Genomic DNA, 25,902 nt, shown 5'->3' on the forward strand with positions numbered 1-25,902 from the left:
CGAGGGCGTCTTTTTGCCTTCTCCAATTGGAGATGGATTTTACTTGACATCTGATTGGCTCACAAAGTCCCAGCCCATTATTTACAGACTGAACTGGATGACATAATGGTTTGTGAAGGTAACAATTATGATGCACAAAAAACGACGAGGGATTCCAGTCCAACTGGGTTTTTTTTTTGTCTTTTTATAGTGTTGGTAAAATGGCGTCAGTCAACATTCTTTATCATAACCGTCACAGGTGAAAATTGTTTGACCATCTGGATTTTTGGTGTTGTTCTCTAACAAGGAGCTGAATGGAAAAAATTCCAAGGCCGTCTCCCTTTTTGCCAGCTTGTTTATTGCAATCTCCAGATAACACACTGTGCCAAAACAGCGATTTGAAAAACAGAAAACTCTTGTAAACAGCAATTTAAGTTCACTTAAAATCATTTTATGGCTATAAAACACATTTAAACACACATTTTAAAAAGCATCATAGAATTGCACAATTATTTAGAAATACAACCAAATTCTACAAACCAAATAACCTTTTATGTGTGCACAAACTCCAACCTCCTTTCTTTCCTCAAACAGTACATTTCATTCCCATCAAGAAGTTCTATTCGACCTCCAACAAAACTATTGCTGAAAGTCCAGCCTGTCCCGTCGTAGTTCTTGCAAACGTTTTTAATTGATTTAGGACTGAAAATGTTCGTTTTGACAGAAAAGGTGGACACTGGGTTTTTTACTTCCCCTTTTCGTTGTAATATTTCTGTTATCATCCCCAAGCCAATCCTAGTTTGTGAAACCGCTGACATTTCCGTACACCTTCTAAAAGGCCCTGGCTCCGCCAACTCAAAATCTGATTGGGTAAGCATTGATGTTAACCTTCAGAGCTTGCAGAACTGATTGTGAAGGCCTCCAGGTAGATTTCAGACCCTGGCAACAAGTCATGGCTGAAATGGGATTGGTTAAATGCTTGAAAATCAAAGCACACACCTAGAAGCAGGACAACCAGGAGAAAAGTAATAAAGGCAAGCTGACAGAATGTTTGGTTTTACTTAATACGTTTTGACGGACAAAATATTATTACCATCATACAATTCAGATATATTTTAGGCCAACAGAGAAGGCTTTACAGACCCTGACAGCCCACCACTGCTTAAAAAAAAGACTAACAGGCACAAACAGTTTCTTCCCCAGGGCCATCACCACCCTCAACAATCACACTAGACCAGGAGTGGCGAACACGTGGCTCTAGAGCCGCACGACGGATCACCACCTTATCGTGGTGGGGCACTTTGCGCGTCTCCATGACCCCTAGAGCTATGTCGGCGGGAGTTTCGTACTCCTGGTAGGGTAACCCAAGCCGAACAGGTCGAAGGGTAGAGTCCAGACTAAGAGTGATCCCAAAAGCTGGTGGCGGCACGCTTTGAGGCGGTTTCCTGGATCCCCTTAGCCGCCTGCAGTTGTAGAAAGATGCCGGTCGTCTAGGGTCTCCCTTGCCACTGGAACCATCTTCTTTACAATCAAGATAGTGGCGTTGGGGAAAGCGCACCCCTTACGCCACTTTAAAAACCGTCATTGCGCAGGTATCCTCTTTTACCTGAGTCTCCGACCACAATCCAGGATCGGACTGTTCAAACATCAGCAGACTCACAAATAAAAGAAGATGGTCATCATCGAAACGATGGACAACCCCAACGTCTAGAGCCGCATGCGGCTCTTGGCCAATAAGAATGCCGCTCTTTGCCTCATCATATATTCTATATACTCTGGCTCTTTACCTTGAATCATGTTTAGTTTTTTTGTGCGTGTATTGAGGACGGACACTTTCCTTGAAATCAACACAAGAACAATACTGTATTGTAAGGAGATGAGTGTGTTATGGGAAATAATATGTTTTTAATTGTGTGTGTGTGTCTGTCTGTCATGGCAGGTCAGTGCGTGGTGTGGCTCTTTGACTCTCACAGTTAAAAATTTCGGCTCTTTGTGTCAAACTTGTTCGCCACCCCTGCACTGGACTGTTAAGAATATATATCTGGATTGTAGTGAAAACTTAATTCATATTTTATCCCCCCAACTCCTGTTTTGGAAAAATCTTTCTTCTAAAAGACATAAATTAAGACCTCAAAACTGAACTCTATCTTTGTATGGGGCAGCTCAGTGGTTAACATCAAAGCAACAATACAACAACAATCTTTATTCTCCTTTTTGCACAATGTTGCTGCTGATGTCACTGCGTACATTCAATTTAGGCCAGTCTACAGTCAACATATTCTTATCTCTTAAGACTTTATTACAAGTTTATCCTGGAGTGCCACTTCTAATTTCACGACCGACTGACCAAATGTAGTAGGCTGAAGCTGAACCTTTTAAATGCTCACCCCTATTCATCATTTTTCCCTTGCAGGGAAAACATATTCAAATCAAAGCCATAACATAGCACCATTACCAATAGGGGAAAATCTGAAAAACTAACAAATGACATTTCAAAATTACAATTTGAACACAGGACAAAATACCAACAATGGTAAGAGAACAGACATACTGTACATCACGGAGCTAACTAAGACCCTTACAGTACATACTGTGACCGGACTGTTTGTAGAGTAGTTTAAACCCGTGGATTTCTTTGCAGTGTTTCTGTTGTAAACTCAGACTGTTCAAGAGTTTCACACTATGTATAGACACACAAAACCTTCACATGTTGTTTGAATTCTAAGTATTTCAAATTCTCCATGATCTTGCAAATTACAAGCTAACAATGTACACTACTCAATGGCAATAAAGACTATTTTTCTATTCTTGTCTATGAGAGTAAGAGGAAACCAAAGCTAAACAAGACACAGGCAACAACCACACTGCACCACATCAAGAAAAGTCAACTGAGGAATACGCTCTAATACTCAAATCACACTTTTGTTGGGTTTTTTTGTTTTATGTATTAACATACCCTTAATTACTGTGGTAGGATGTGAGGGTTCTGTTGCCCACTTGCGTTGTGGTATGGAACGAGCCATTTCAGTTTGGGGCACAAAATATGGGCATATAGACCGCTACACATGTTTTAGGGAGGAATCCTTCGTAGCATTGCCTGCAAACGGTCAGCTATTAGTCTTGTTGTTCGAATGTAAGTGCAAGTATTGTGTTCTTAATCTTGTATGGGTGCCTATGTGGTAGGGCTGCACGATTTGGAGCAAAACATCATTGTAATTTTTCAGACCAGTATTGTGATTTTTATTGAGATTTTTTATTATAAAAGTTCATTTTCTGTGCTAGTTTGTTTTTTTGTAACTACTACTTAACCCTAGGAAGACCAGTATATACACTCTTCCACGAGTAAAAATACCAAAGGCACAATGTAATAAACATGTTTTCTGAGGAATTATCTTTGAATTGTGTCAATTGTCAGAATTGTCAGAAAAAGATAAGACCAAAGACAAACATTATAAAAAGGCAAAAAAGAAAATAATTTAAACGTGGTGTTTAGAAAAAATAGCAGAAGAAACTGCTTGAGTTATAATAATAATTCAATAAAACAAGAATAGTGCATTGTAACAATATTGGAATAACTATAAGTACAATAACATTTAGCATCAGCAATTAAAAAAAACAATATAATTCCCGAGATATATATATTCAAAGTTTCATGCAATTCTTTTTTTAGTTTCATCTAGCAGCAATAAAAAAAGAAAAACGTAAAAAAGAAAGAGGTAGCAGGTCTTGCAGTTATTTTTTCAGTTGGCGATAAAACTACTTTTGCTACTTATTAGCGCAAATAGAACCTAGTTTGATTAGCATTTCGAAAATAAACACTTATATTGTACTACTTACTATCTTGTTACTAGGTTATTACCAGGTCAACTATTGCAAGTGCAACAAAGAGAAAGAAAAAGAGTGACAGAAAGAGAGAGGGAGAGGGAGAGCGAGAAAGAGAGTAAGAGGAAAGAGAGAGAAAAAGTAACACATAGTAAGAGAGAAAAGAAAGAAAAAGAAATAATAAGATGAAAAGAGAGAGATAAAGGAAAAAGAAAGAGAAACAAAGAATGGAAAGAAGATGAAAGAAAGGAGTGAGATAGAAAAGATAGACAAGAAAAATAGCGAGTAAGAAAGGAAAATGAGAGAGAATTAAGACACCAGGCTGTACTTGCCCAAGACACACCACAACCTACAATCCGTGTGGTTAAGGGATCCAACCAAACAACCAATACATGAACATGAGGGAGGTGCTTTTATTTTTTGATGTAAGTAAAACTTGGTTACAAAATGATTGATCCTAATTGATAGAATTTCATTATGAACAAAATTTGTAATAACGTTTTTATAAACAATTTCAATGATGTTATACTTTTGCTCTCTAGCTTGAAGTATATTAATAAGTATAACAAATGATATGCCCAAATGTTTTATTGCTGTCATATATTCTGTGTAGCATTTCAACCGAAGCTCATTTTTTTATTGATGTATAGAATTGGAAGGGACGTCGACATGCTCCAGTCTACACCAAGAGATATTTCCACAGGGAGAAATTTCATTATAGCAGAAAGTGTATCTCTAACTATGCTTCTTAGCACATTTTTTTAACATAATGAGTCGATACCTTAAATCCGATGAGAAAGTGATAAAGATCATTTCGATGACGTCAGATCAACTCAAGAATTCTTTATAAAATAAATCAATAAATAATAACATGATCAAGTTTTCCCGAATATTGACATACATATTGATTCAAATTACTACAATAGCGTTGATTGCCGCGGTCAAGTATAAACATGATTGGAAGTTAAATCCCCTTATGATTTATAGCCCTTTTAAACCGGAATCACCGGTTGTGTACACGGTGATAAACATCAAGTAGTTTGCTTCACATCATCAGGGCTCCTGTGAAAGGTTTTTGGTTTTGTTTGCTCTCTCTGTTTGCCGACCAGCTAAACCAGTTTTTTCCCCAATGTTTTTACACGAGTAAGATGTGCTGAGGAGGATGCTTTCGTCAGGTTACTCCAAGTCAGTCAGAAAATAGGAAATAACAGAATAAAATAGAATAGTCTTTGTTGCATGGTTATAACGTAATTTACCACAGGATTAGTCATAGGATAAAGATGTAATAGAAGACCTAAAGGGACAGTTTGTGATTTTTAGTGCCTCCAAGTGGTACAAAATCTTTCATTTAGTTAAAAAAAATCATTGGTTTGAAAAGTAGGCAAAAATACATGAACTGTCATACAAATGTTAATTTTTATTCAAATAAAAATCATAGGTCGATAAATTTGTATTTTTTACACAGTAGAGACCCCACTAAAGTATACGTCATGTTTGTGTGGTCGCCACGCTATTCACTATGGCATCGGCCATCAATTGTATCTGGCAACACAGTGGCATGTAGAGGTCAAATATTACACACTGTGGCTTTGAAAAATAAAAAATCCAACGATTAGTAGGTTGGTTAAAGTTTATTTTCATATGTGTTAGCCATAGTACAAAATAAAAGATTTGAGACAAAGGGAAACCAGTTGTGTAGCCTTTGAGGAGCAGACCATTTTAGACCCGTTTGACTCCAAGAGGGAGGGTACCTTGAAATCAAAAACTGATGTTGGGGGACAACCCACAGAAGAGGATGGTGTTCTTATCAATATACAGTAAGTTCTGGGGGATATCTATTTCCGATACACATGAGCTGAGTCAACGAAGCCTTCTTTCATCTCCACCCAACTTGTTAATTTCCTTCCAGATGACATCTGATAAACTTTTGCTATAACTCACGACGTATATACTTCAATATGTATACAGGGTTGTGGTTGTAGACTGGCTAAAACGTATGTGGTTCAGAAAACAAAAGAAAAACAGTGGAATAATATTATCAGCAACTTTGTGCAAAACAAGAATATGTTTGTATGAAAATGTTTCTACATAGGCAAGATATTTTTTTCTCATAGTCTTGTACGCTTGTATAGGTTGGTGATGGCTCTGGGAAAGAAACGGTCTCTGAGTCAGTTAGCCCTTGTGTAGAGGGACTTGTAGCGTATACCAGTAGGCAGCAGGTCACAAAGGTGGGTGGTTCCAATGAGAAAAGTCATTTATAATGTTTTGGCTCTGCTGTGGGAGTGCGAGCCGTCAATGTTACTGCATAGAGAGCAGCCGGTTATTTTCTGGGGTGTGTTGATGACTCCAGAAAACCGTTTGTAGACACGGCATTAGTCGATCAACAATGCAAAAAAACGTTAGGAGAGCCCTGACAGCTTTGGCAAACGCTGCTGGAGATGGGAAAGTAATGACTCAGCCACAGCTCTGTACGGTGTAGTAAAGTGGTTTGGAAAAATCCCATACATTTTAGCATCCCCAAGATAGAGGAAAATAGACCAAAAAGAGACACGATCAGCTAGTTCAGGGGTCAGGAACAATATTGCACTAATGCAAGTATTTCCTGTAGTGTTCCAAATCCGTTAAAAGCAGAATCGAGATTGGAGCGTGCATGACCAACATTGCGCTAAAACTAACTTTGTTCCGGAGCAATATATAAAGGGCACAGTCCTGACTTTGGTTTACAGTTACGGTGTTACACCAGCAAACCCCGTTTTGGCTATACAGTGGAACCTCGGTTCTCGACCATAATCCGTTCCAGAACCCTGTTCGAAAACAGATTTGTTCAATCACCGAAATCCTTTTTTCCAATAAAAGTAATGTAAATTCGTTTTAATCAGTTCCAACACCCTGAATGTTTACCATGAACGTAAACATGAAGCTAACCCAGGCTAATCGTACGTTCGCGTTAGCGTAATCTTCCGTACGAAAGATTACGCTAACATGAACGTGTAAAAATAAAAAAAAGGATTAGGAATAGGATTTCTTAACTTTGTGGTGAACGGTGGGGAGAGAAAAATCATCAAAAGTTTTTCAACCTCTTCCAAAACTTGCGGCAGTTGCTTGCTTATAGCGCTAACTTCCTTAGCCGCATCACTCGATTTCACAGCCTTCTAATTCTTCACTATCGTACTGATAGTAGATTTAGCCATGCTGTATTCACTAGCAAGACCGGAAATTCGTACATCTTTCATATTTAGCTATTATGTCTTTCTTAAAGGCAATAGTTGTACGAACAACTTGTTTTTTTTTAACCTGTCCTGCTTGCACGACCTTCTTCGGAGGCACAATTAGGGGCTAAAACACCCGTACGCCGCTCAGCATCGCACCCTAGCGTACCGGCGTTCGAACTATGAATTTTTGACCGAACAGCGAAGCAAGAATGTCTCGAAATTTTTGGTCGAACACCGATTTGTCCGAACTGAGAGGCGTTCGAAAACCGAGGTTCCACTGTACGTAGCTAAAGAATCCTTCAATTGCAAGGTTATTGATCAATGTATGTTCACTGTTGTGACACTTTTTGATGAAAACCTACGCAACAAACTTTAAACACCAGCCAATTACACCGAGCAAATTGATAAGTTAAGCAGTAGAAGTGGGCGGAGCCATGCACACAGCGCCGTCTGCATCAAAGGTAATTATGCCAGTATTGTTTGCAGTATTTTGTGACATTTTCATAATATCTCTGCTTGCACTTTTTGGGGAAACCATTTTTTATGAAAAAAAAAAAACTAGTCAAAAAGGGCCAAAACAGTCTTAAGTTAACTGCAGGTTAACTTAACTGCAGGTAGGAGACAAGTTTAAAATGGTATTTTTTATATCAAATCTTCTAACGTCACAGTCCAATAAAATGCGCTGAAAAATTTGATTTGGTCTAGAGAGCGGTTTTGCTGAATTTTGTCTTAAAATATACGGTATGGCTCTCAAAAAAAAGCTATTATGGCTCTTTGGGTCAGGAAAGTTTCCCGACCGCTGAGCAAGCTGGATAGAATTTCAAAACCATTTTTTGTTACTGATTTGTGCAAAAGACTAACTGTTAGCTATTTCTAAAATAACACATTTTCATGTTACTACTACATTATATTATTACCAGGTTGCTATTACAGTAATCTCTCGGTTATCGCGGTTAATGGGGACCAAAGCCGCACGCGAAAAGTGAAAATCAGCTAAGTAGCGACGCCCCTTCAAAAATGCTTAAAATTGTTTTTTTTTAAATTATTTTGTTTCATTATTATTTTTTAAACCCAGTTAATGGGGACCAAAACCACCCGCGAAAAGTGAAATCCGCGAAGTAACGACGTCCCTTCAAAAATGCAAAAAAAAAATAATAAAATAAAAAAATAAATATATATATATATATATATATATATATATATTTGAATTATTTTATTTATTTATCATTATTTTTTAGACCCGCGAAGCTCTGAAGCCGCGAAAATGGAACCGCGAAGTAGCGAGGTCCCACTGTATTAGAAGTACAAAATAAGCTAAACCACTAGAAACGGGGGTCTCCAACGTGGTAACCCCTAAGGACAGCTGAGGTGCCTGCGACTTGTTCTGAAAATAGCTCATTAATGCTGGGTCATTGTTATTTACTAGTAAAAATATTTTTTGTTTTTGTTGACACAGTGTACAGAACCCAGCTACCAATAATTAATCTGGTAATAACATATTTTAAAAAGGCATATCAAGTGGGTGGCATTTGAGCTAATTATTAACAAAAAAGTAGCTCTCAGTTTGAAAAAGGTTGACGATCCCTGCACTATAACATCTCCCTTGTAAAAAGGGCAATGAGTGATTCACATACCGGTATATATTTGAGTCATTTTGGAAGAATTGATCATGTATTTAAAGACACGGATCATGTCAAAGATTTCTCATTCCAGTTGGAAATCACATTTCCTAGAAAATCACAATGGCCCCTCATTGGTGGGTTATTTTCAGAACTGATCCACGGGTTAGGTATCACGCCAGTGACCCCCGGTTTAGTGCGAAAAGGATTAATATTGCAAGATGTGTATTTTGAGCCCTTTTTCATTAAGGGCTATAGAAATACATTACGTTGCATGAAATATTTTAATGGTTCATATGTTGAGATGAAACTATTTTTCCTGGCAACCTGGTGTATTATGATTTTCAGGGTAGCGCCTGCAATGAAGTGGCGGAATGTAGTCTATATAAATCGTCTCATTGTGAAAAAAACAACCGGAAGTAGAAGTGATGCTACTACTGTATGCTAAGGGTGATGGGAATGGTGCTCAGGTGAATCAAACGAGTATTGGGTTGCTGCACCTGGTGTCGCATGAATCCTTAAACCCAACAACACGACAAATTGTTTTCTTCAGATTAGATTTCTTCACACGCAAACACTCAGATTGCATTTGCTTTTAATTATTTCCCACATTATACTCGAGTCTTGTGGGTTTTAAAATGAAGATAACAAGGGAGAGTAACAAATCTTTTTTTTGGAGCGAGAGAGAGAGACCAGCTGTCCATAAAAAAGGGTAGAAGAAGAACAAGTTGATAATTCACCAACAGTCTAAATACTCAAGTTTTCTCTTGGAGGGATTTCGAGACGGGTTTTTGGTGGAGGGTCCTGTTCCTTCAGAAGCGTCCTGAGCGTTCTCGATCTCTCGACCGCCGTCTTTCGCGGTCTCGTCGCCGGTCCTTGGAGCGAGAACGTCTGTCCCGGGAGCGTGAACGCGCTCTGTCGCCAGCGAGAGAACCGAATGTTTTAAGGAACGCGAGCGAAAGCAAAACCCTAATCGACAAGTGGTTATCCAAACCTTTTTCGACGGCGACCGTACAGCTCTCGGCGGAGTTCCCTCGATATAGGTTTCAGATGCATGAAGTTGCAAAAGCCCCCTCGGGTGCACTCTCTGAAAGACAGTGTATTTATCACATCAAAGTACATAGTCTCAGGTTAAGGTTGTGTAGTCCAGAATCATCAAAAAATCTAAACGAGGCACGAAGCAAGACATTTAGGTTTAATTTTTGTGGGATTACAGATTGCCTGTCCAACGAATCACAGTAGACCTGCCTAAAATGATATGTAATGTTTTGGCCGTGATCCATTATTCCCAGTCCAGTTTTGTAGAAAGAACAAATTTGTTCATGCGTAGCAGCACTTTCCCTCCTGTTCATTCAACTTAAAAGCAACAGCACCCGTGCAGCAGGAATCATCCTTCCTCCTCACAAATAAAATGTGAAAATACTGATTTCCTTTGGGCTCGGTCCCTTAAATCAAGTTGGGCTCGGGTTGGTCCAGGCTTTTATACCCGCAGGCCTGGTCGGGCTGGCATAGGGTCTCTTATTTCTCCCGTTCATTTCAGCTAAAATTAACAGCACTCGAGAGGCCCGCAATGCATCTTTGGTCCACTATTGATGAAAGAAGTGGCAAGCAGAGCGATTTTTTTCAGTACAGCCCGCTGAATCCTGCCATTGGTACCTGCCTTAAATAAAATGCACTGATTTAAAAGTGATCTATTATCCCTAGTCGACTGTTGTGAATGCAGGAGCCGAGAGAGAAAATATGTTCATGCGTGGAGTTTCCCTCCCCTGTTTTTGGATAAAATGAATGGCACACATGCAGCCACAATCCATTATCCCCAGTTGACAGTTTCTGACAGCAGGGGTGGAGAGAGCAAATTTGTTACAAACTCGCGGCTTTCTCCCCGTTTTTTCGGCCTGAAAGGAACAGCACTTGTGTGGCTGCAATCCATTATCCCCAAATGAATGTTGCTGCAAGGGGGTCTGATAGAGCGCATGTAAGTAATAGGGATGAAGGGAGCCTATTTGTCTGTTTATCTCATATGGTGGAAGTTTTGTCTCCCATTAACCACGATAATCGAGGAATTACAGCATTGCTCTCAAATAGTCAAGAAAATGAAAAGGGTGCTGAAATCTAGCACCTTCAACAAAGGAATGGTATTTTTTCAAATAAAACAAAACCAATTCAAGGCAAATTATCACTCAAAACTTTCCGTACCCCATTTCATACTGGCGGCAGCAAGCTTCCCTGAAGTCCGTGACGGGGGAGAGCTCAGCGTGGACAGGTTGTGCGTTAAACCAGCGGTTGTTCAAGTCCATGACCGCTTTTTCTGCGTCTTCTTCGCGACGGAACTGCGGAAAAAAAATATATCAAGGAATAACGTGACCAATTTTTTTGACAACACTAACAGTCATTCTCCATTTACCTTGACGTAGACGTTGCCCACAAGATGGTCACCCAAGTTGTCGCAGACATTCATCTCCTCCACTTCTCCGTACTTCTCCTCCATCTCGGTGAAGACTTCCTGTGTGAATATATTAGGGTTTCTGCCCTGCTTTCAAATTTTGACACTGCGTGAAGGATGCAAACAGACGATAACTCACCTCAAAAAACTCGTCATAATGCTCCTGCATTTCCACATCGCTTACGGGACCTACAGTGACAAGCCACCATCGTCATGATCCGCAACTTGGAACATAAAATAACAGCAGCTTTGCACATTTATGCTTTTATAGAGAAGACCAAGAAAATAGCCAGGTTGGCTTTCTCCTGGCAAAACATTATTACACATAGACACCAGTCAAGTTCATGATGCACTCACTCCAAACAGAATCTGAGGTCATTGACCCACTTCTGTGGACCGGACATTGTGTGCTCAGTGCAAGACCAGTGCAAAGAAAGAAAGTGTGGAAAGATTGGGCGAAAATTGTGAACTTGGGTAAGCTTTTAGGCATGAATAATCCGTGGAGAGTTTAATATTTGCACATCCTGAGCAACTAAACCAGAGGAAAACCAACCAAAAACAGAAGCTGCTGGGGTCCGACTACAGAGCCACCGTGGAGAGCATACTGGCATGCAGCATCATGCTGTGGTATGCTCGGATCATTGTACCAGAGAGGAGTAACTTATAGACCACTGGTTCTCAACTGGTCTAAGTTGAGGACCCATCATCACACCCTTTTTACGTACATGCCGCAACCCAAATCAAAATTATTTATTGAATGAAATAATTGTAGAGTTTAAACTAAAGATAGGGGAATATAATGAGTTTTTAAATGAGTATGGCCTTTCGTTTGTTTTTTTCTTGCTGCGTGGGGCGGTAGTTTTGCCTGGTGGAGCATTGGGGCTACCGGGTCTGATTTCGGCATTTCCGCGTTTTTGCAACGGCCACTGCCAACGCAGCTTCCGATTGTTCTCCGGTTTGCCTGTTAGCAAACCAGCTAGCGTGGAGGCTACCGTGTCTTATCCCCACCAGCCCTGCGTTGTCACAAAGGCCAATGCCAACGCTGTTTCCAATTATTCCACGGTTTGCCTGCCATCAGGCTAAGTGTTTTTTGTCCGTCTAGTTTCCCATTACATGGAGGCTACAATGTCTAATCCCGGCCGACCATGCGTTGTTGCGACCGCTAGTTGTTTCCCATTTTCCCGCAGTTTGCCTGCTTGGAGGCCGGGTATTTTTTGTTCGACTATCTTCCTGTCAGCTCCGAGGCTACTGCGCCTAATCCTTGTCAGCCCAGCGCTGTCGCTTGGCCGATGCAGGTGCTGTTTCCGTTTATTTTCCGAGTTTCCTGTCTGCAAGCCAGGTGTTTTTTTGTTACAGCCTTCTTCAGGCTTCTGTGTCAGTGTGTGGTTCCGGCCGGCACTACATTGACACTGTGGCTGGGGCTGATGCGGTTTTGTTCACTTCCAGCCGGGCTTGCATTTTCCAGCTGTGGCGGTTGCCCGCTTTTGTTTCTCCGGGTGGGCTTGCTAGCTCGCCGTGTTTACTATTTGGTCAGCTAGCCCTCATCGGCTTAGGGGCTGCCGTGTCCATGTTTTTTTTTCCTGGCCGGCGTCGTGTTGTTGCAATGGCCGCCGCTGTTATGGGGATTTACTGGTAGGCCTGCTTGCTGGGCATGGCTGCTGCCTTCTACTGGTCATTAAGGTTGGTGTCTATTCCCGGCCCCTCCTGGTGGTCGCCGTTCGGGCGCGCGAGTAGCAGTCTTCCATTCCGGCCCGTGGGTGGCGTTTGTCTCGCATTGCCTCGGCTTACTGCGTTTTCATCCTGTTTTGCTATTTGCACTGGAAGCATCCTTCTGCTGTGTTAGCTTGAGCATGTGCCCTGCAGGCAGTTTGGTGGCTTCCAGTGTCTCTTGCCCTGGTGGATGGCTAGTTGCACGTCAGGTCAAGGTGGTGAGGCCTTTTTTGCCTCTGGGACAACGACCCACCATTTTTCGTTGGTCCCTCGCTCGTGGTGGTGGAGCGTCCTTCGGGCCTGGTTGCGCTGTGTCGACCAGCTTGGGCAAGCCATTCTTCCCACTGGGGTGCTGCTATCTGCTCGGTCAGGGGCACTCGGCGGCTTCATCCCTGTGCTCCTCCTTGTTTCCCATCTTGGTGTCTCCGGCTAGTGCCGGATTACCTGTCTGCCTCTCTATGTACCGCTTGCTGATGCAGCCCGTCAGTAGATTCCCTTTGGAGTTGTACTCTTGCTAGCCTAGGCTTCCGCACAGAGCGTTGGCAGAGCATCTTGTCACTTGGAATCCTCATGTTGACGTGAGAGAGCGCACCTGTGCTGAGACTGGAATGTATAGACATGCCTAATAATTTTTGGTATGCATTTTTCAAAACTGCGCGATGGTGAAATTTAGTGCCTGAAGCACCGCCTTTGGAGGTCATACAGGACTCATAGAAAACTTTTGTTTGGCTTTGATCATCAGTAAGTATCAAAGCCCTGGGAATTATTTCAGTATTATATATCACCATTAGATTTCAGGAGTTGCACACACATCAAGGGAACCCCTCTTCCGAGTGTTGCTTTCTTTTTCCAGCAGATCAGAGATTGTGGGCAGCCCCATGTTGCGACTCGGCGTACTGAAGCAGTGTGGTGAGAATAGCAAAGATTTGGATGAACAGTAATAGGCAGTTAAAACTCCTCAACAGAGCTTTTTCCTTACAAAAAAAAGAGGATGAAGTCCCATTGTCATAGTCTTGTCAGAGAGGGGGGGTGCTGTTTTAAGCACGTCCACAGAAAAGCGGGCGCCCGGAGATCACGATCTCCTTAGTGACAGAAAGTTCATGCATCAGTCCAATTGTTGCAAGCAAAGAGCCCTTGTATTTATCAAAATAATTGTTTAAGATATTGGAGGTATCTAAAATGTCAATCATTAGTTCGGGTCTGAACCGGGCTTCTCTCTCACTGACTTAAAAAAAAAAAAAAAGATCCGTCGTTGTTCTAGTTTATTTTTTGGGCTCCATTGCACAAGAGGCGGATGGAATCCATCGAGCGGATCCTTCACAATGAAACAAACTGAGAACAATGACTGTTGGATAATTTTTCAAAAAGTCAACGAGAGACAAGCCCCCCTCCTCACAAAATAAACAAAAGTTCCTAACAAATAAAATATGAAAATTATTGTTTTCTTCGGGTTGGGTCCTTAAATCAATTCATCAATGACCGCGGGCTGTGTCGGTTCAACTAATGAGATAAATATTTGCATGAAACACACAGAGGTTTTTGTCCTCCCTGGTCTTCAAGAGAATAAAATCCATATCTTCTAAATTCTTCTTTACCGGTCTTTTTCTGTGATATGAAATGGTAGGTGTCAACTCATACATGCAGGGCATAGTCGCCATCAATAGTTAAGGAGTATAATTGACCCGCAGTTATTTTCCTGGCAATATTTTGCAAACGCAAAGGCTTGCGACCCAATGAAAATGTTGAGAACAGTTGAGAACCACGTTTATAGAGAACATATGTCATAGTCAAGGCCTACAGGCCACATCCGGCCATTGGAGAAAAGGTTTTCTACGCCCTTCTAAATTCACTATTTATGATGCACTTGCAACTTAGGGCCAGTCAAGCACTACATTGTAAATCCGTCCAAATGATTTTATCTTTTTTTTCTTTAAAGGCTTTTTTACATGTTTATCCTGGAGTACCTTTTCTAATCTCGGAGTGAACAATGAACTACACGCTGTAATTAATGAGAATAAGGACAATTGCAATCTTTATTGTTAATGTCGTATTAGTCTTACACTAGCAAAACCAATTTCTGAAGGTGAGCAGTGTACCCAGTTTCCCAGCACTACTCATATTTCGTCAAAAAAAACTGCAATTTACTCCTGAATGTTAAATTTTATTAAAAAGAAAATGTGCAACACAAGTACAGTCAGCGTCGGTGGGCCCTTGGGAAAAAGAAGAACTTACAGTGCAAACCCTCTGCAGAATTGTGCACAGTTTTCAAGGTTATGAGGGGAAATTTTCAAAGGGAAACGGTCTGAAATACAAAATGTAAACTTGTGTGACATATGAAAATGAGGTATGTGGCGCTGGGGAGACAAAACATGTTAGAATTGTCATAACTTTTCAAATTTTAAAGCTTGGTCGCTTTTTTTAATCACGTTACTCAAAGTTCCTCGTGACAGAGGAAAAAAAACGGTTCAGGGGTCCCAATTTGTCTTTTTGTGCCAAGGTCAGGCGAGCAATCGAAATACTGATAAACGTTTGACAGACTCGACTTAAAACGGTCTTTAAAAAGCTGCGGTGGAAAAAAGTGCAATACAGTTTACACTCCCAGACCAAACATAAAAACACCATCAAATTATTATCTGCTTAACGTCACGTTTTGATTATTGTGCCACAGTGCAGCTCGTGCATTTTTGTATGGGCCACATAAATCTGCAGTTTACTGTTTAACAGCTTAGCCTGGTGTACTTTTTCCCAAACAAATGTTTGCTCTGGGCGTTGCTCCAACTTAAGGCACAAGACCAGACGTGTCGATATTTATTTTCTTGCGTGGTTTTAGCTGTTCCGCACAGTACTGAGCAGCAAGCGCCACCTCACGGGCGGTTACTGCATTTAAAAAAAAGTTGGGTTTCGGGTACTTACAGCGCGACGCGTCAGCCGTCTGTGCGCTGTTCTGAGGATTACGGTAGATGCTTTGTATCAAAATGGTCTGCGAAAAGAACGGGTAGTTAAATATCAAACTGGCAGAAATAATAAAGGGTAAAATAATAAAGAGTAAAATGTTGATCTTACTTGGCTGAAGGTAGGTTTGTTGTGCAATCTCGAGCAGCGGTCTCCATGTCTGCAAGCTCCGATTTTGAAATAAAAGGAGCAGTTGACTCTGAACGAAAGAAAATATGTTTTGGGTTTGCAAAAACTCACGATGTCATATGATGATGGTCGCACGTCTTGTGGCCCAAATAATTTGAAATATAAAGGGAGGACCTTCCACAGTAGAGCGCCGGGTTAAGGCATCCCCACCTTACGGTGCTTTCACTTCATGTAGTAGAAAAAGATGTTTTTTCCCCCACTACACAACATCAACAGTAAATTGTTTTGCGTGCCCTAAAAGTTAAACAATTTAAACTATGCACTGTACTGTATTTATTATCTACGGGACCCAAAGCTTGCAGGGATGCTAAAAAGAGAAGGAAAAACAACTAATAATCATGGAAGAGAACCTTGTGATAATCAATAAATATGAAGAAACACAAGAATCGTTACCCTTGCTAAATTCAACAATAGAGAATATATGCTAGACGTTTTCTCAAATGGAAGTGCCAGTCATTTTGCTGCCAAGTTGACTCATTTTTCAAGGCCTACAGACAATTTAGCTATTTAGCTGTATAAGCATAGGACATATCTAAAGAAAGCTTGATCTTTCTTTATACAAAAAGTGTGTTTCTATCTTTTACCATTGTTTACTAAACCCCTGAAAAAACTTGTTTCGCAAAAAAACTGCTTTTTTTGGAAAGGATGCACTTCAAGCAGAACTTTTACTTCAGCGCTTTTATTTTTTATTTATGATAGTTCCAATATCAAAAGAAATTCTTTCCATAAACACAAGGGCACACTAAAAAAATAATAATACATTTTACTTCAAAGCACCTTTGCTTACAAAATAACATCTTATTGCAAGAACACTGAACTAATGCATGAACTTTTCAGCCTCCAATGTTTCCTGTGACGGCATCACATAACCTGCACGAAACTTCATCCCTCTCTGCCTCACCTATGACGTAGGGACTCTACGTAGGGAATCTTTTTTTTAGAAAGATAAAGCTTTAAAACGTTAACTGTACTTCTATCTTCGCTTTTCTCAAAACTGCTCATTCTCTGCATATAGGCCGCCTTCACACTGCCATTCGATGTCATACAGTAGTGCAGGAAGCAAAACTAGGCAGTAAAGGTGTTGACCAAGATTTGATCAACGCCATTCCTGCCATTTAGTGGTCATTTTTTATACTAAAAAAATTCCCATAGGCTTGAAATTTACTAATTAGCTGCGCAAAACTTCTATAAAAACATTTCAAATCAAAAAACAAAACAAAAAAAACGTATTTTGACAATTTGGCACAGGGACAATGCTTCTGAAATCATATTTATACGTTATGGCACTGCATGACGTAAATGTAATGAGGTGAATAAAGTGATAAAATCTTCTTCAGGCATGATAATTCTTGCAAGTTTTTAAATCATTTAGAATTATAATCGGCTGTTTTCTCCACCCTGTGCATCCACCCAAAATCAGCTCAAGCCACGTCATGTCAAAGGTAAATACAATTTTGTATTTCCTTTACATTATTTATGTTATTGTGTGAGATACACATGTATTACATATTGGTAGTATTTACTATGTACCAGTGGCGTCACCAGACATGAGTCTCAGGGGGAATATCAAATATTTTTAGCCCCCAAATGTTTTTCGTAGCACTAATGCACATTTAACATAACCAACAGCACCTACAGAAACATCTTAAAACAGGCTTCATTATTTAAAACAAAAGGCAGTTCTTGATTAGTCAATAAGCATGTTTTCTACAGATTATGTGTTGTTAGATTCATACTTTGTTCAGCATAATAAAAGGTTAAAAACGTTTTGTATTTTTATGGTTTTTTTTTAAAGTTTAATAGATGTTTCCAGTGTTTTTCAGGAATGTGTTTTAGGGTGGTCCTTAATGGGGGTCGAATTTTTTTTTTTTGAAATATTGGGCTCTGACCCCCCGCATATGTTCTTATATCGATAAAAACACACTGTGTGCAATTTTGAACAATTTGGATAATATTTAGAGGTAGCTCAACGACTTTGAAATTTCCCAAAATGGTAAAATTTTGGCAATTTTCGAGAAAAAACGGAAATCTTAACCCTATGTGTACGGCGTTTTAGAACATCCAATTTCAGTCCATTGCTTATAATTGTAACACAAGAAAAGTTACAAGTAACTTTGTACACTAGGTCTGATATAATGTGCGAAAAATCCTTATTTTTCATACCAAAATTTCAGAGGCCTTGAGCGACCTCTAAATATCCTTTGATTTTGATGAAACTTTGCCTAATTACGTTTTGTATATATTGGAACATATTCAAGGGGTCAGAAAAAAAAGTCGAAAAATAAGGACCACCCTAATGTGTTTTAATGATTAAAAAAATGTTATGTTTATTCTTGTATTTCGTAGTTTATTGGTTGTTGCAATAAAATGTCAATATTTGAAATTGACATTTTGTTGTGTAATGCAGGGATTCCAGTTGTTTGAATTGAAGTTGCTCAGAATAAATAGGTTTGAAGCTTAAATAAATTATTAGTATGATACAATTTAATAGAATAGATAAAAGATATATTTATTGATTTTGTGCAGAATGTTGCAATATTATTGGTAATAGACTGATCAAAGGGAATTCCAAAAACCTGTCGTTCTTTTTTTACTTCTTAATTTCTTGCTTTTTTTTTCCATTTTCCTGCATTTTTTTCTTCTATACATTGCTTTTTTCCTTTTACTTTGTATATTGTGTTTATTTTTTCCCTAGCTTTTAACTTCTTTTTTTTTCTTGCTTTGTTATTTCCATTTTTTATTTTATTCTTTCCTTCGTTACATAATTTCTGTGGTTTGTCTTTTAGTTTCCTTGCATGGCTGACGCCGCTCTCTGTGTGTGAGTGTGTGTGAATGGTTAAGTATGAAGCCCAATGTAAAGCACTTTGGGACGTCTTCAGTCACTTGATACGCGCTATATAAATGCAGACCATTCACAATTTCTTTGCTTTAATTTTTACCCCCTTTTAAGTAATTTTGTGCATAATGTTACTAAATAATTGGCAATGACTGGATTAAAGCAACTACAAAACCTAAAGAGCCGTTTGGTAGCCGAAAGAGCTGGTTCTTTTAAGCGAGTCGAACCAAAAGAGCCACCTCAATTAAAAAAAGAGACGGAATTTCCCACTCTAAAAATGGCAGCACCTCCTCTGACTTGAGGCAGCCTGTCTTTTGGTTCGGACACTTTTCTTCCTTTTCTTGTACAACATCTGGTCTGGTGACCCAGTTTAAGTCACTTGCAAATATATATCCATTGTTTCAATAGATGGAAGCTAGCAAAAATGCTCACTCTCTCATATAGATGTATTCATGTTAATCCAAAATGCACGCTAAATTGAGCGGCAACATTGACATAGCCTCTTGGGTAAGGCCACGTTACTTGGGGACTTGTGGAACGGGGGACAGTCCACGCTAGTGACCGCTGACATACGCAATATCAAATGGATGGGATAGCATATGCGCTGCATTGACTACCCTCATTACTACATCCAGTTTTCTTTGGATGGGTGGACCATGTCCGTGGGTGGGCACTGACCCCCAACCAACCCGCCTCCATGGTTACGCCCCTGCTATGTGCTATTTTGTTGTTTTAATGTTTCAATCTGGGATAGCGGGGGTCAAAACGCTTTAGCTAATTGTTATAGGTTGCAATGCCCCGCCATACGGCAATTTCACTTTGCGATATGCACGTCAACACGGAGTAATTCTTTATCCTGTAAAGCTAGTTAATAGCCTGTAATTATATCATACTATGGACACGATTGTCCATTAGTAATGTTGATGAATGCACAAGTTTGTAGAGAAGGATTTAATATGTATTCATATTGATGTTAAAATACCAAACGTTCGATCTAATATAGAGAATGTGTAGCAAGCAGTAAATGCCATTTTTAATGTGTTACACTGTACATAGGCCATTGTTTAGTGTCGAAGCCAGTATAAAATGGAAATGTGAATATATTAGACAATTGTCGTAAAAATATATATGTTTAATTGAATGTAGAGCTTCTGCAGCTGGCCTGCAGTGAAATGAAACGAAACAATACCGCCAAATTACGATAACTTATTCAAGGTTGAAATAATGCATAAACTGGTCCGACAATTACAAGAAGTAATTTGGAAGGGGAAAGGCAATTTTGGCGCCTTGCTATTGCTCATATTGCAACGTTATTTCCAGTTTCATTCGATGAGTTAGCTCAGCTCATCATCTCTGTTTGGTAATATCAGATGAATTAAATCATTTATGGAAAGAAAAAGCTGAAAGCAGATGCACAATTAATGTCGTTGGCTGTACCGGTGATTTCTGAGTCATTTTCTTCTCGCGCAATGAAATTAAACATTAGAGAAAACTTACTTATCCTTTTCCGTGCCAAAAATGGACGCCAGATATTCGGCCATTGTCGGCTCGTCGTAGACGTAATAATTACGTCATGACGTAAAGTGTTACGCAGGGACGCAAAATAGTGTCGCAAAACCGGAATGTATATTTAATCGGAAATATATCTAATTACACAAACACATATCACAATTCACGGATCCTTTATCCGCATGGGCCGTCGGGTCAACAATGAGAACGCAACTCTGGACAGCTTTCACAACTGTTGACTGTTCTAGCGTCATGGCAACGTTGGCAAAAGTCCATTCATTATTGTTGTCGTCCCAGTTCTGTTTAGTTCTTCCTCTCCTTCACCCCTGAACATCGTTTTTTTCCCGTTGCAAACGAAGCGAGCGGTTTGATGCTACTGTGCGCATGCGTCTGCCGCATTGGGATTTGCCATCATGCATCATTCCGGAAAAATAATATGGTGTACGATTGTTTTGTATTTTGTACGGGAAAATACGACAGTTTGTAAGGGCATGGAGCTGTGAAGGTTGACAGTTATGCATCCCATTTCCATGGCCTGGATCTTTTGCAAGAGTACACGTCTCGCAAGTGTAGAGTAGGAAGGAAGTAACCATCGCTTGCATTAGTCTGATATTTGATTTCACTGCTATTTTCTTGTCCTTCCAGATGGGTTCAAGTTTGTCAAGTTGTTGGGGTTGTCCATTGATTTGATGATGACCATCTTCTTTTATTTGTGAGTCTGCTGACGTTTGAACAGTCCGATCCTGGATTGTGGTCGGAGACTCAGGTAAAAGAGGATACCTGCGCAATGATGGTTTTTAAAGTGGCGTAAGGGGTGCGCTTTCCCCAACGCCACTATCTTGATTGTAAAGAAGATGGTTCCAGTGGCAAGGGAGACCCTAGACGACCAACATCTTTCTACAACTGCAGGCGGCTAACGGGATCCAGGTCTGTAGGAAACCGCCTCAAAGCGTGCCGCCACCAGCTTTTGGGATCACTCTTAGTCTGGACTCTACCCTTCGACCTGTTCGGCTTGGGTAACTCCACCAGGAGTACGAGACTCCCGCCGACATAGCTCTAGGCGTCATGGAGACGCGCAAAGTGCCCCACCACGATAAGGTGGTGATCCGTCTGTCATGTGCGACTGTGTGATGAGCTATCCTGGTCATGATTTCTCGTACTGACCCCTCTTCTGATACGACAGCTCCAATATATTTAAATTTGATGACAGGTTCTAGCCCACTGTGGTTGATGGTGATGTTAGTGGTGAAGATCAGGGGATGGTGTCAAAATAGTCTGTGGTTTGCAATAATCTGTGGTCTGTGCTGCCCTTTGAGACTCCTTGTTATTAAGGGCTATACAAATAAACTTGACTTGACTTAAAATCACATCTTAAAATGCCAGAGAGCCAATGCAGGTTAGCTAAAATTGGGGTAATGTGATCAAACTTTCTTGTCTTAGTTAAAAGCCTAGCTGCAGCATTTTGTACTAGCTGAAGGCTCTTGATTTTGGACTTCGGGAGTAGTGCATTACAGTAATCGAGACGGGAGGTAAAAAACGCATGAATTGTAATCTCCGCATCAGACTGAGAGAGTTTAGGGCGAATTTTAGCAATGTTGCGAAGATGTAAAAAGGCTGTTCTAGTAATATTCTTACGGTGTGTTTGAAACGACAGATTGGGGTCAAATATGATCATTTTTGACTGAGTCACTCTGGGTGATATTACATTTGTCAATGTTCAGAACAGTTTTTGAGAACATGTCACGGCATTTAGATGGACCAATAACTAACATTTCGGTCTTTTATATGTAGAAATATATTGTTCAAACTTCATTTAATACAATATAAGTTGTATAATTCGTAACACAAACGGCTGTCAGTAATTTTAGCCAATTGTTTGTGTCTTTAACATTTACTAATCCAGCATGCTTACCTTTTTATTCTATTTTGAAATCGGTTTCGATATGTCCCATGATATGGAGAGAAATTGTGTTTCTATGACTGAAACCCTCAATACGATACGCAACTAGATTACGAGCATTTTATGCAAAATTATTTTGAATAAAAAAGTCCTTTATTATGTTAAGGATTTTGTTTTGGGGTTTAGTAATGAAGAAACGCCCTTTTTTCTGTGAGGTTTTCCACCATCTTTATTTGTTAGTTTCTGGTTGTCAATGAAGCGTTCATTAAAATAAAATTATTTATTTTGGTTCAAATTTCTCAAATGTGTTTTCTCTTTTTTGCAAAACTTTTGAATAAAAAAACGTTTGCGAATGTTGTTTTTGAAGACTACGCCTCACAAATCAATTTGTAGGATGAAGATTTTGTTAGGGGAAGGTGAGTGGGTCAGTAATCAAGACCACTAAAAAAAACAAGATTTATTTCTGTAATACCAAGAACGACCACACAGTAACGCTGTGGTTGTTTCAAAATGTTACCACTAGTATGTAATACTGTAGTGCTAAATTTATTCTCATGAACACGAACCGTTAAGTGCTGTGATGTGCTCCTGGTATTTGAGGTTTGGAACATTTTGCGAGTTTTAGTCACTTCCATTATCAACTTCTTGTAGATCTAGAGCAAGCAGAGAAAGTGTCTTGATGTAAGAAAAAGATAAAGCAGATTTCTTAATGACTCCTTTTCAAGTGGCTTGCAGGCTTCATCTGTAACTTACATTTCAATGTGTATTTTTATTTTTACTTTTGTAGTTGCAAATAAGCAAAACAATTGAATAAGTGATCCAGAGATAAAAGAAGTCATCAAATAAGGGCTTCTGGTGGGGAATTTGGACCTCATTTTCACTCTTCTCTTAAGAAGTTTGCATCGTCTGAGAAAAAAAGAAACATAAGAGTCTAGAAACAACCATATATATATATATATATATATATATATATATATATATATAAGTGTGTAGACATTTTGCACCCGTCTGTCAGTGTTTACCAGACAGGATGTGGTCCCTCCCCTGCACATCCTGCCAGCTCAGAGAAAAGTAAAATCACAACATTTTTGTGGTTCCAGTCTTGGGATTTCATCCGCCTTGAATGAACCAGAACAGAGCAAATGTAAATCTTGGGTTTTAACAGAATTTTGATTTTTTTTTTTTTGTACTTAGTGTTTTACTGTAAGTCTGCACGAGAATAAAATTCTTGGTCAAGATGAGCTTTTTTTTGGGCAGACCAAGCTATCCACTTAACTCTCCTTCCAATTGTCTTCCTTCCCTTAGGAGAACGTGACCTTCAATTCGGACTAAAGTAGAACATACTCACTATCTTTTCATTACACGATGTTGAATGAGATTGTTTTCCCAGCCACTCGTTTTGGCATTTTCCTCACTACACGACATCAACAACAAAATGTTTTGGGAGCCTAAATAATTAAGATAATTGAAGTTTTGTAGAGTTTGTTTTTATGACTGTGTGAGTTATGTCTCCAAGATGCCTGTTTGCTACAGGTTAACATCATACAACCAGCTTGGTGGCCTTGGGGGTAGGGTGCCCGCCCCGAGACTGGGAGGTCGTTGGTTCAAGCCTCGGCCGAGTCATGCCTAGGACTTACAACATTGGTACTCATTGCCTCCCTGCTTAGCGCTTGGAATTAGGGGTTGGAATTAGGGGGTTAGAACTGGGGGGTTTGGTCACCTAATGATTCCCAACACAGCAGTTGGGTTGAGTGAGGGGGCTGGGAATCCCCTCCTCTGTATCAATCTCCCAGAAAGAGTCGGAAATGTGTTCTTGACTCTAGCCACCTCCCACTTGGGGGATATGGCTCCGGTGTATATATATATATATATATATATATATATATATATATATATATATATATATATATATATATATATATATATATATATATATATATATATATATATATATATACAGTATAAAACATCATACAACATGCTAGTTTGTATCACTTTATCTTAAAAAAACCTAGAGTGCCACAGATTTACCCCCTCCCTGTTTTCTATTTTTTTGGGGGGGCATATTCATCACTTACAAAGGTTTCAACTCAATTGATTTAATGGCTCTGACAGTGGTTCATAGGAGCCCTACAGCCTTTGTTATGCCAGATTAACAGCCTGCAAACCTTCCAAAAAGTTCAATTTTGAACTCATCCGCCCAAAGATTGTTTCTCCAAAATTCTTCGGCAAATATGAGACTACTCTTTGTATTCTTCTGTGACAGCAGTGGTTTTTGCCCGGGAAATCTTCCTAGGATTCCATGTTTAGCCAGTGTCTTTCTAATGGTGCAATGATGAACATTGGCTGAGGTGTTCCTTATGAGTCGTTGCCGCACTCTTGGAGTTATCTTAGTTAGTAATCCTGGGAAGTTTGAACCTTTTTCCCAGTTTTCTCTTTTTGTAGATACTGGATTTGACAGTGGTTCACTGGGCCCCTACAGAGCCTTGGAAATGGCCTTGTGGACTTTTCCAGACTGATAGATGTCAATTACTTTTTTTCTTAATTTCAATTTTCATTGTCTAACAGATGATTTTCTTGATTCAACATAGATGTTGGCAATCAATCTTGGTCGTGGCCTGTGGAATTGAATTCAGCTTTTTCCCAAAACTGTGGCTAGTCAGTTACTTTTTGATTTAACAAGAGGGGCAATTACTTTTTTACCTAGGGCCAGATAGGCCTAACTTGTTTTGTGCCTTAATAAAAAGAAACAACGTTTTAAAACCGCATTTTGTATTTCATTAGGTTGTCTATGTGTGATATTCAAATTGGTTTGATGATCTGATACCTTTGTAATCAATATGCAAAAAAACACTTAAATCATGAGAGGAGCTAATACCATTTACAGCACTTTATATGCTATTGGGTGAAATCCCTCAAACAATGATTTTCTCTCTCTCCTTATTAAGTTTAGAATCGCATGTAATTTGTTAATATGTAATTTTAATTTATTGTGCCAATGGTTCGAGGACTTGCAATGGTGCTAAAGGGAAAAGCAAACACATGATAATAGCCATAGAAATGTTTGGGATTATCATAAAGAGGATGATAACAATGTTAATAAAGCTTAAGATGGTAAAGAAATGGGAAGATAGCACTCATTCTTTCTAGTTTGGCTAGCTAAAAACAGAGCTCTAACCAATCAACGACAATTATTAATATAACAAAATGATTAAAGCAAAAACAAAATCTTCTTAGTTTGAAAATCACTTTTATTTTTAATACATTGATGTCTCCTTCCCCGTTTGCATCCATTTGTTACTCCAATTAACCAGCTTAAGTCACATTAAACACCAAAGTAAATACAATTTCAATTTTCCATTACATGTAGATGTATTTATATTGTTATTCAATCATATGCATGCATATAAGTACAGGGAGTGCAGAATTATTAGGCAAGTTGTATTTTTGAGGATTAATTTTATTATTGAACAACAACCATGTTCTTAATGAACCCAAAAGTCTCATTAATATCAAAGCTGAATATTTTGGAAGTTGGAGTGGGGCTTTTTTAGTTTTAGCTATTTTAGGAGGATATCTGTGTGTGCAGGTGACTATTACTGTGCATAATTATTAGGCAACTTAACAAAAAACAAATGTATACCCATTTCAATTATTTATTTTCATCAGGGAAACCAATATAACAGCTCAACATTCACAAATATACATTTCTGACAAAACAAAATACAAAT

At 39.4% G+C, this 25,902-nt stretch overlaps 1 protein-coding gene across 1 annotated transcript; it reads right to left on the reverse strand.

Moving 5' to 3' along the window:
* Nucleotides 1–8,252: 8,252 nt before the first annotated feature.
* On the reverse strand, nt 8,253–20,404 carry LOC148369698 (splicing factor U2AF 35 kDa subunit-like). The gene is made up of 8 exons (XM_088331826.1): nt 20,260–20,404; nt 15,849–15,936; nt 15,699–15,765; nt 11,215–11,264; nt 11,037–11,135; nt 10,829–10,962; nt 9,627–9,719; nt 8,253–9,547 (listed from the first exon to the last, which is right to left on the reverse strand). Exons 1-8 carry the CDS (start codon nt 20,301–20,303, stop codon nt 9,445–9,447), a joined length of 678 nt encoding a protein of 225 aa, XP_088187952.1. The 5' UTR covers nt 20,304–20,404; the 3' UTR covers nt 8,253–9,444.
* Between the last annotated feature and the right edge of the window lie 5,498 nt (nt 20,405–25,902).

The sequence above is a fragment of the Urocampus carinirostris genome, chromosome 3 (genome assembly GCF_059441175.1).
Source record: "Urocampus carinirostris isolate Australia breed hairy pipefish chromosome 3, RoL_Ucar_1.0, whole genome shotgun sequence".
Taxonomy (NCBI): domain Eukaryota; kingdom Metazoa; phylum Chordata; class Actinopteri; order Syngnathiformes; family Syngnathidae; genus Urocampus; species Urocampus carinirostris.

What these genes read in the sequence shown, in the direction of transcription:
- LOC148369698 (XM_088331826.1), bottom strand. Translation starts at nt 20,303, where the DNA reads ATGGCCGAATATCTGGCGTCCATTTTTGGCACGGAAAAGGATAA. An exon ending in ACAAACCTACCTTCAGCCAA is followed by an intron (nt 15,766 to 15,848) that starts GTAAGATCAACA and finishes TTCTTTTCGCAG; the next exon opens with ACCATTTTGATACAAAGCAT. An exon ending in TGGGCAACGTCTACGTCAAG is followed by an intron (nt 10,963 to 11,036) that starts GTAAATGGAGAA and finishes TTTTTTCCGCAG; the next exon opens with TTCCGTCGCGAAGAAGACGC.